Here is a 10,414-nt window from a genome sequence, read left to right on the forward strand (position 1 = left end):
AGTGCTTATCACTTGTATTAATAATTGATAAGATATGATGTTGATAGTGGTTATTGGTGCGCGCATGTGCGTGCGGAGCGTGGAACTAGCTGCAGTGATCCGCTCGTTAAGGTGGATTCACACTGCTCCGTGATCCGTGAACCGTGATTTCCGGAAAAACAATACAACGCTGTGATTGGCTGAATCTTGTGGTTACCTAGTGGTTAACCACAATGTTTAAAAGTAAGTACCACGTTATTTTGCAGATACCAGATAATAGGATCAAATCCTATTCAAGTCAAATGTTTATAATTATGTGGTTACTGGTTACCAAAACAATTATCAAATAAAAATAAAAATAGAATGCCGAAATTAATTATTGTTATTATTATTCATTATTATTTTTTGTTTTATACAACTTAACTTAATATCAAAAATTAAAAAATAAAATTATAACTTGAAAAATATGAATTCTCGAGCTCAAGATGTCAACTCTCAAGTTGTAGTTAGTATTCTGCAATACAATAATACAAAAACTACACGAATGTCATGAACTAATTCACATTCAAAATATGTATTTATTTTAGGGCCGGATATGTGTAATGTGCAAAATGTTTGTCATAGCTAAAAATGAAAAACATGTCTGCCACAACTCTGGAACACCTAAAGGTTAGTACTAGTTAGTACTGATTTGTTTAAAATGTATCATTTAATAAGTTTATATACTACATGTTTTAACATGGTTTTTCTATCCAGTAAATAATATTTATTTAAATAACTGCCAGTTTAGACTTCATAACGACATGGTCCACCTATTTCTTCTCTCAATTACCCAAATCATTAATGCTATATTGCTATTACAATTATTTTTATTCAGTTGAGGGCTTTTTAACTGTGACTGATTTGAACTAGATTAAGAACAGCTGCTTGAAACTGGAACACCTAGTTTGTGAATTCCTTTTTATGTTTTGTTTTGTTTTTAAAATAATATAGGTATTAGTAGGTATATCTGACCTGATAAATGGATTAACAATATATGCATCCAACACAAATGTTGGGAAATCAACTGAATAGGTTTAGACACAATTACATAAAACTTATCTGTGCACCAAGTTTAATAACCTAAAATAAATGTCCATATTCTACTAATAATAATCTTAACCAAAATTATTTTGTTGTTTTTTGGCATAAAAGGATTTAATGTTTTAGTGTACTATCCTTTTTGCTTGGGCGAATACCCCATGTTTTTTAGTTCGGTTTTGAAAATCAATTTTTAATGATACTTTTCTTTAAAAAATCATGTTTTGCAATTGGAAAATAATCGTTGGAGTTATTGTTGTGAAATAAATGATCAAATTATCTTTCCGCCTTTATAATATAATGAATATATCAGTTGTGTATAAGTTGTAACCACAATCGATATAGGTACCCATAGTACTTATTCTATTCATATAGCTAATATACTTAATGGAGATACCTACTTATATTTTTTTCTGGGAATAAAATTGCTAAGTACCTAACTATTCCTCTATTTAAAGTATAGGTATAAAACAACTATTTTGTATCCATTGATCATTTTTACTTCAAATATTCAAAATGTAACTTTTATTTTGATTATTTTGAAGAAAAAATAATCAATAAATACAAAACTGTTGTCTTATTATTAGTTGTGCCTATCTTTAATATAATTTATTCAATTTTAATGTAATAGTAGTAGGTAAGTGTTAATATCTTTAATATACAGTATTATTAATATTATTAAATAGAGATGTCAAAATGTCATCCCATAAAGCCTCGGACCGTTGCCACAACAAGCTCCTTTAAGGAGTTGATGCAAGAATGTGGAGTGAATGATGAAGCAGACAAAGAGCCAGAAGAGGAAACGGAATTATTAGATTTCAGTACTCAATTGATAATAGAGGTTGAAAAAAGAAGACCTCTTTGGGATGCTAGGCTTCCAAAAGCTGACAGATACCCGCAAATTATTAACAGATTATGGATGGAAATAATAAATGTACTGAATTGTAAGTATTGAATATTAAATTTAAATTTTGTTTAGGCTGGGATTTCTGAACCTCCTTTGTGTCTTTATAATTTATATATGATGATTGTATAAATCTAACTATACTCTGTCCCAAAAGAGAATATAACGGTCGGCGACCAATTTATGTCTGGCGGCGCGCATTCCCCACCGATTTCCCATTGTTAGGGTGATCACGTGGTTCTCGACGCACCAATCGAATCATTTGACTTGCGCGAAAGCGGTATATTCTATTTTGGGACAGAGTATAGTTAAAACTATTAAATTAATTACTTTTTTGTTTAATCATTGCATATAGGTACCTACAATGATGTAAATTTCTTTTTACTAATATAACTTAATATTTTTCTCCATAATGATTTCAAACATTGTTAAACATTGTTTGTTAACTATTAGCGTATAGTTTAATCTTGATGTCCTTAATGTTTTTTTAACTTAACCAACTCATATTAATTTTTTTCTTGAACCCTTGTAATACATGTAATATTTTAAAGATTTTGTATACCTTAAGGTGGGTCACTTTTCACAACTAAACAGTTAGAAAAAAAATTTGGCTATTTGAAAGAGCAGTACCGCAGAGAAAAATCCAAATTGATAAAGCCAAGTGGTGCACAAGGTGGAAAACAATTAAAACAATGGATGCATTTTAAAAGTCTAACATTTTTAGATGAAGTTTATGTACAAAATAAGTAATTATATATACATTTTAAACATTTTAAACAAGGACAAAACAATGTATACAAAACTTTTTTTTTTTACAAGTACTATTTCTAATATTGAAGTATCTGAACCAGATAATGCCATCAACAACTTAAATAAGGGCAATGAATCAACTGCTGGACTAAGCTCAAAAAAAAGTAACAAATCAATTTAGACATTAGCAGTGCCACAATTACAATTTTGAGGCTCCGTTTCAAAAATATTTTAGAGGCCCTTTTAGTTTTTACTGTAACATTGGCGGAAATAGGGGGGAGCTTAGCCACCAAATATACCAAAAGCCTCCTCCCCAAAAATAAAATATATATTAAGTTATTTTGGCTGTGTGGTAACCAAGCCCTTTGCTCGCATTGATGTATAAAATGTAAGCCCCCCTGAAATTTTAATGGATTTCTTCTTATATGTACTTAAGACATAAACAGTGGCAGAGACAGGCTACAGGCATTGTGAGACTTCATGTATCAAACAAAAGTGTCTTACCCACTTGTCATTTTTCTTTAGTAATTGCAACTTATGTAATAAAAAAATATCTAACTTGCACTTGACTATAATATTCAAATAATACATTATTATAATATTATATCTTAAATACTTGATAAAAAAATAGTAAATACTAATAAGAAAATAAATTTACTTATTATAGGTGCATTTATTACATTTATAAATGGCATACATCTTTTTATCATAGGAATTAAATATTTAAATTAATCAGTAAATTCCGTGACAGATAAAGTTGGTAAATTGAAAATAGATATAAATGAACGAATCCTTAAAGTACATTAATAGAAAATGCTAATATACACATTCAGTAAAAATTGCATGCACCTATTTAGAGTTACACCAAAAACCAAAATCGATTTCGCGTAAAAATTCCCGTTTTTCCTTTTTGTTTTTGAGGCAATGAAATAGATTTATATACTAAAAAAATACTTTAATATTTAAATACGGAAAATACAAAATGATTGAATTCTTATATTTGATTTTACAACAAATTGTTTTGTAATATTATGTATGTTAATGGTAAAATCCTAGGCCCCCTGTAGTAGTTGTGGCACTGGATATTAGAATGTATTATGTTGATTTATACCAATATCAAAAACTTCAGGAAAATCATTAGTTTGTTCGGATGTTTTTGAACAATCGTTGCTTGAAGAATTGAAAGCATCAAGACCGAAGAGCCCACCACCACTTCAAAAGCTTAGTGGTGACGAATCATTCTGTTCGTACTTAGGAAGTCTGATGTCCGACTTACCAACGAACACAAAAAGAAGGCTACAAGGTGAATTTATTTCCACAGTCATCAGTGAACTCAATTATTAAATTTTATGATACATTTTTCATTAATAAAAGTTATTTTTTCATTTCGTTAATAACAATTATATAAGTACCTTCATTTTTTTTTATTTCTGTTAATTTTCTTTTGTTACTAGTCAAGAAGACTGAATAAACTTAATACATAATATGTTTCATTATCTATTGCCTATTTTATTACCTATATACTTACCTAATTAATTTGTTTAATAATAATTATAGTCAAATATTTAGTATACCAACTACTAAGTTTTGTCTAATATATACTGAAGGTAAAATTTTTATAACATAAACAATACAATTTGTTTATAATAATGCATAGGTATTTCATAGTACTTTTTTGATACCTGATCAAAGTCACCCCAAAACTTAGAAACTCAATAACTCAAAAACTACCAAACCGATTTTTTTGTGGGGCGAGAATGATCAGTTTGATGACTGTACCCATGTTTATACGCATTTTCAGGGCTGCGATCAAAGTCACCCCAAAAGGTGGGTAAGTTTGATCAATAACTATATTAGTTATAACTAATGTAAAAATGTAAAAAAAAATTTGGTTTGAGAAATTATCAGTTAAAGGTATAATGTAGAATAATTATTAATAATTAAATGTTATATATTTCAGTTGGTTATTAGTACAATAAGTATAAAACTAAAATAATTGAAAATTAATGATCAAAGTAACTCCATTTATGGTACAGTTAATAATATTTTTATTATATTCTATCATATTGAAATTCCACATTGCCTTCATTCATAAGATGAAATTTTAATTTTTCCCTGACTTCTTTGGCATCAATCCCATAATGGTTAGATCCTACAGGACCAATTGGCTCCAATGCTCCATTGATTTCAAAAGTTCTAGGAATATTATGGTCATTTTGTGGTGGAGGACAATACATAAAAATGCCTATTAACACACACACACATTTTATATTACTATTATTAGTCTTATTAGTCTTTTTACAAGAAGAATTTTTTATTATTAGCTTTATACCTTGGTTTTTCTCATATTTTTTAATATAATTGTGTAGTACAACTGTTGCTTGTACTATAGCAACTACTGTTTTTTCTCCTGCTATAATTGGTCGGCGAAAGATTCGCCATTTGGCAGCCATAATACCAAATGTATTCTCAATACATCTGCGAGCCCGGCTTAATCTACAATTATAGTTTTAACTTAGTTATTTATATTTTAAATAGTTAGTTGGGTTACATACCGTATAGTTAAAAATTGCTTTGTCGACGGGGGAATTTCTCTTTATCTCGGCCCGAAAAAGAGCCCTAACATTTTGCGAGAACATAAAAGCGTCCTCCGCCCACTAAAAAAAAGTATTTGGCCCACCTGCCGGACCGATGTGGGGGGGTTTGGAAATTTAATATCATTATTAATAATTTTTTTACCCAAAGTACTTTGCCTAAATACACCTCCATCACTATTACGACCTGGTGCACCAATGTCAACTAATAAATAGTTGTAATCGGCATCACAAACAGCAAGAAGCACTATACTATGAGAACCTTTATAGTTGTAGTACACGGACCCAGTATTTGCAAATGCCTTTAAAATATAAGTATATTTTTAATATATAAGATTATTATTATTTAAGTGATATTATTTAGATAAGCACCTGGTGTACAACGTGTTTTCCATCCATAGCGCCTATACAATTAGGCATGTTCCAATTATTATGAAATTCATTTGCAATTTGTATCCAACCTTGTGTACTTGGGGTAAATAAAACCTAGATTATTGAAAATAAATATAATTTAAATTGTAAAAGATGTAAGGTTATATAGATGTCTATTGTTTAACTAAAAAAAAATTAAAATTGATCTTAAGTTGAATTTCAAAATTGTTCTATAAAATGATGAAAACCTAAATTTCATAAACTGGCAACTGTTCAACCAATAATATGAAAACATCATTTTTTTTTTAATGGAATATTTATTGTTTATTGTTTTATAAAATAGAATTCACTTTTATTTTCAAGACTTTCCATATTGCTAAACAACATTCTCTAACAATAATTGACACTGTTGATTCTCCTATTCGGAAAGCATACATAATACTTGACATGCTATCACCACTAGCCAAATACCTATGCATAATTAATAATTATAAACTTTTTGAACATTAAAGTTATTTTACTGAAAGTAATATATTTACAGTGATAATTTATATCTATACAATAATATATACAAGGTGATTTTATAAGCATGCTCACCCAATTTTTAAGCTTTTTTTTATATATTCAAATTCTGATTTCAAATTTGAGCAAGTAGTTTTTGAGCTATATAACTTTATGTATTAAGGATAATATGTCTATGGACTATGGCAATGGGTTATGTAGATTTGGGGGCTTAGATGATTTGAACATTGATCTATCAATCAGGCACGTAGCCAGTAAATTTCTGTTTGGGGGGGGGGGGGCAACAATATCGGGCCCTTGTGTCATTTTTCATAACTATTTAATAATATCCTATTATTATCCTCAGTACAAATATTTTAATAACTCAGAAACTACTTTTTAGAATTTTAATTTAAAAACATCAAAATGTTTAAGAATATTACTCCCTAAATAATTTGCAGTAAAAAAGGAGGTTCTCAAATAGGTATTTGTATTGACACAGGACACTCTTTAATATATAATGCAAAAAATGTTAGGAATTTTAAAATATGATCTTTAGGTACTACCTTATGGTACTCTACTACCAATACTTTCTAAAAATCAGAATTTGAATAAATGTAATATTAAGGGAAAATAGGAGTGAGCATGTATAAGAAATCACAATGTATATGAGGCAATTACCTTATAGTTGCAGACAAAATTTCGCCTGGAGACAAAACATCAGGTCGTGTTGGAATTCGGTACACTAATAGACCAACCATACTAAGTAAATCTTCAAAATTGGAAGAACTCATTCTCATAAAATTATAAAACTTAGCAGAGTTGTTAAGTTTATATTCTTCAACTAATAAAGTGTGGTGACCCAAGTTCCTTCTTTCTTGAAAAATTGGCCGTACATACCATCTCTTTTTGGAATTCCTATCAAATTAAATTTATTTTATATTTAATAAAATTTAATAAATAGGCAGACAAGTTAATAAAGAATAGTTATTAGATTATACACTTGCCTCTTTGCCAGTTGTAGTCTCATTGCACAAATTATTATCATTTTTCTTCTCCACAAGGCTTTTTCATATTCATAATTCCTATTCATGATAATACAATTTACAACTGAACAGTTGAGCTAAATTGTACTACTAATAGTATTCACTGTTCAAATGTTGAACTGTATAATGCACTTAGAAGTTCTACTGTAGAGTGTAGACTATTATAGTGCATTGTCTAAGTTAAAAGTTTAGTGACTTATTATATTTTTAAATATAAATAACTGATAACAGATAGGTGATAAAGATTGTGTGATCGTGATAACAATAAACCAACTACCAGTTACCACTTAACATTATGTTCACCGCAAAAATTAAAAGTTTATAATTTTGAGAAATCACAGATTTTTTTTTTCCTGAAATCACGGTTCACGGGATCACGGAGCAGTGTGAATCCACCTTTACACCTGTGGCTGCCCCATGAGCCGGTTGTTGTTGAACACACGTGTCACCGGTGAGGTGAGTGTGTTCGATGGTGGGGTGGTGTAGGTTGGGGGTCTGTGAACGGGTGGCGATTGGTGATAAGACGGAAAAAATGTTCGAGTTGGTTGTTCTGTGTGTTGAATTACCGAACTACGCGCTTTTCGATTGCGTTTATTTTTTCCGTGTGCACTACCGATAGTAAGTGGACGATATTATTATTTATATTAATTATTTATATTTAACGATATTAAAAAGTTGTACGATGTTATTATTTATTTATAGGTATACAATATACAATATTAATTTTTAATTTTTTCTGATCTGCAGTAAAAGTGGGTAAACATCGTAAAATATGCACAATCTACAACAATGTTCCTAACTATTGCGCATATTAATTTAATTAGAATACATTATACAATATTAGGTATACTAATCCGTACGAAAGAATAAGGCTAAACAATAATTTAAGCCAATAGCAATAACAGTGTAGTTTATACTTACCTACCCCGTATAATAAATAAGTGTATAAACATAACAATATTATCATAATAAACTAATTCATTTTGACGAAAGTTGGAAATAATTACTTGCCAAAACTTTTTGCACTGAACATTTTTTTATTAGGTAATTAAATTTTCTTAAGAATAATTAAAAAAAAAAATCACTACGATAAAGGTTAAAAATAAAAAACTCTTAACTCTAAGTTAATCTGATGAACAACATTTTATTTTTTGTTAATTAAAGTGTGTGTGTATTATATCACGGGCAATTGTTACAAATTAAAAAAAACAATAATATAAATAATTGTTTTTTTTTTTTTTAATTAAATTAAATAGTGTTTATTGAAAATGTTAGTGGACTGTATATTTCGACATTTAAAATATAACGCTCGATTTTATTATTATTTATATTTTATTATAATTAAACACTTTTAATAATTAATATAAATCGTTAAGTTATACTATACATTTTGTGCTTATAAATCGTAGGGGTATTTTGTTACGACGATCGACTAGCGACGACTGTCGTGCACAAAAAAAACAATTACTACGGTCGCTCATGTGAACGACGATATCTTATCTTTATACAACATAACCTTAATAATATTAATAACATTTCTGGACTCGACGGAGCACCATACGCGGTGGGGACACAACAAATATTATACAGAATACATTTTATAATATATAATAATATTATAATCTTCATAATAAATAATATTGTTTAAATAATTGAAAGTAATTAAATATAAAGTTATGTTCATTTCTCTTTATCAATTTGATAACCATTCGTTTTGGTTCTGTACACGTGCAATAGTATTCGTGTCGTTATGAGCTAGTACTCGTTGATCCCTAAACACAAAATAATATGATGTCAAATAAATATGTTAATTTCTAACATTCAGCATACATCAACATACTTCTTCTTTAGATTTAAAAAGTAAGCATTGAAAAAAAAATAGCATAATTTATATAAGTTATAAAGTAGGTACCTACTTGGGTATCATTTTTTGTCATGTTATATTATCTTACACTTTTTAATTCATATTTAATTAGTATTCTCCAATTATCCTGGATTCGAAGACTCTTTCCTTCATTTGGGAATTTTGTATTGCATGTAGCATTAAATCAATAATTTTCTGGAATGTGGGACGCATTTTATGATTTTTACTAAAACAAACTATAATGATACAATTCATTAAAAACCACAGTCCAAACGTCACTGGCCTTTGAAAATAGACCATTTTTAATTACTTCTGGGGCTATCCAAGAAAGAGTACCAGCAGAGTGCATCTTAGTAGTTTTTATGAACTCTTTTGAAAGCTTTAAGTCCGATAATTTTATTGTATTTTTTTGTCTTGAAATATAATCCATTAAAAGCATTGGAAATGTAAATTGAAAAAAATGAATTTTTCATGTAGGTACAGTAAAAATATTTCACACAATATTGAGTAGAATATTTTCATAAAATTATTAATAATTTACAAACATTATATTATATTCTTTGATAACATCCAATTTCTAGTATGTATGGGGAAATGTGGGAGAACCAAGTACCTACCTAGTTTGGTAACTACCATATATTGAAACTCGTGTTTCAGATAATTTAGTCACAGCCAATTATAGTCATAGTAAATTTTTGCACAGCCCACGTACCTATAGTAATCTATTCAATATATTTGGAACAGTTAAAACTTAACATACCTGATTTGTTTAAAATATATATTGTTATAAATATATTACCGTTGTAAAACAACCATGTCTGTTAGGGTGGATCAAAATAATGTAAAAAAAAATTTTTTTTGCGAATTCTAATAGTACTTCAAGTTGTGGTTTATACTCAATTAAGTTAATACGAAAAATTAAAATGATTCGACTGATTTTAAAGGTGCCGCGACTTATTTATTTAGTTATTTTTCGTGCTTCTATGTTTTTCGATACAGCTATTTTTCTGATGTCTTCGCGATCATCAAATAACATATACCTAAGTATATTTTCGAGCGATCCAAATTACGCATCACATTCAATTACAGGGGCAATAACTTGCTTTATGTTATCAGATAGATATCGTGAAAATTGTATGGTCTTCCAAGTTCCAAGGGTGTTTTGATCCAGATGTACAAAATGAATTCATTTTTTTTAGAACCATGTGTGACCATATACTTTTAATATAAATTCAGCTAAAATTTTTGAATTTTCTGTTGGAGATTTCATACTATATAATTATAAACGTAAAATGCGATTTGCAGTGGTAAGCTATCTACTAAC

At 28.8% G+C, this 10,414-nt stretch overlaps 3 protein-coding genes across 4 annotated transcripts; 1 reads left to right on the forward strand and 2 right to left on the reverse strand.

Annotated features, from left to right (window-relative positions):
• The first annotated feature begins 424 nt into the window (after positions 1-424).
• On the forward strand, positions 425-4,097 carry LOC107882505. Of its 2 annotated transcripts, XR_003840149.1 has the most exons (4): positions 425-648; positions 1,746-2,003; positions 2,532-2,877; positions 3,843-4,097. XR_003840149.1 is itself a non-coding variant. In XM_029492565.1 (3 exons), the coding sequence occupies exons 1-3, from the start codon at positions 582-584 to the stop codon at positions 2,711-2,713; spliced, it is 507 nt and encodes a 168-aa protein (XP_029348425.1). In that variant the 5' UTR covers positions 425-581; the 3' UTR covers positions 2,714-3,280. The 2 variants fall into 2 exon arrangements, 1 of the variants encoding a protein (XP_029348425.1); XM_029492565.1 differs by lacking the exon at positions 3,843-4,097 and having other exon boundaries at positions 2,532-3,280.
• Positions 4,098-4,323: 226 nt separating this feature from the next.
• LOC107882512 lies at positions 4,324-5,317 on the reverse strand. The gene is made up of 3 exons (XM_029492564.1): positions 5,271-5,317; positions 5,046-5,210; positions 4,324-4,958 (listed from the first exon to the last, which is right to left on the reverse strand). The coding sequence occupies exons 2-3, from the start codon at positions 5,164-5,166 to the stop codon at positions 4,765-4,767; spliced, it is 315 nt and encodes a 104-aa protein (XP_029348424.1). The 5' UTR covers positions 5,167-5,210; positions 5,271-5,317; the 3' UTR covers positions 4,324-4,764.
• On the reverse strand, positions 5,183-7,585 carry LOC107882506 (protein ANTAGONIST OF LIKE HETEROCHROMATIN PROTEIN 1-like). The gene is made up of 6 exons (XM_016800910.2): positions 7,188-7,585; positions 6,862-7,098; positions 6,030-6,150; positions 5,680-5,793; positions 5,394-5,609; positions 5,183-5,209 (listed from the first exon to the last, which is right to left on the reverse strand). Exons 1-6 carry the CDS (start codon positions 7,271-7,273, stop codon positions 5,183-5,185), a joined length of 801 nt encoding a protein of 266 aa, XP_016656399.1. The 5' UTR covers positions 7,274-7,585.
• Positions 7,586-10,414: the final 2,829 nt, after the last annotated feature.

The sequence above is a fragment of the Acyrthosiphon pisum genome, unplaced genomic scaffold (genome assembly GCF_005508785.2).
Source record: "Acyrthosiphon pisum isolate AL4f unplaced genomic scaffold, pea_aphid_22Mar2018_4r6ur Scaffold_21759;HRSCAF=24787, whole genome shotgun sequence".
NCBI lineage: Eukaryota > Metazoa > Arthropoda > Insecta > Hemiptera > Aphididae > Acyrthosiphon > Acyrthosiphon pisum.

What these genes read in the sequence shown, in the direction of transcription:
- LOC107882505 (XM_029492565.1), top strand. Translation starts at nt 582, where the DNA reads ATGTGCAAAATGTTTGTCATAGCTAAAAATGAAAAACATGTCTGCCAC. An exon ending in CAACTCTGGAACACCTAAAG is followed by an intron (nt 649 to 1,745) that starts GTTAGTACTAGT and finishes ATTATTAAATAG; the next exon opens with AGATGTCAAAATGTCATCCC. An exon ending in AATAATAAATGTACTGAATT is followed by an intron (nt 2,004 to 2,531) that starts GTAAGTATTGAA and finishes GTATACCTTAAG; the next exon opens with GTGGGTCACTTTTCACAACT.
- LOC107882506 (XM_016800910.2), bottom strand. Translation starts at nt 7,273, where the DNA reads ATGAATAGGAATTATGAATATGAAAAAGCCTTGTGGAGAAGAAAAATG. An exon ending in AGACTACAACTGGCAAAGAG is followed by an intron (nt 7,099 to 7,187) that starts GCAAGTGTATAA and finishes TTAATTTGATAG; the next exon opens with GAATTCCAAAAAGAGATGGT. An exon ending in CCCCCACATCGGTCCGGCAG is followed by an intron (nt 5,210 to 5,393) that starts GTGGGCCAAATA and finishes CTATAATTGTAG; the next exon opens with ATTAAGCCGGGCTCGCAGAT.
- LOC107882512 (XM_029492564.1), bottom strand. Translation starts at nt 5,166, where the DNA reads ATGGCTGCCAAATGGCGAATCTTTCGCCGACCAATTATAGCAGGAGAA. An exon ending in AAAATATGAGAAAAACCAAG is followed by an intron (nt 4,959 to 5,045) that starts GTATAAAGCTAA and finishes GTGTGTTAATAG; the next exon opens with GCATTTTTATGTATTGTCCT.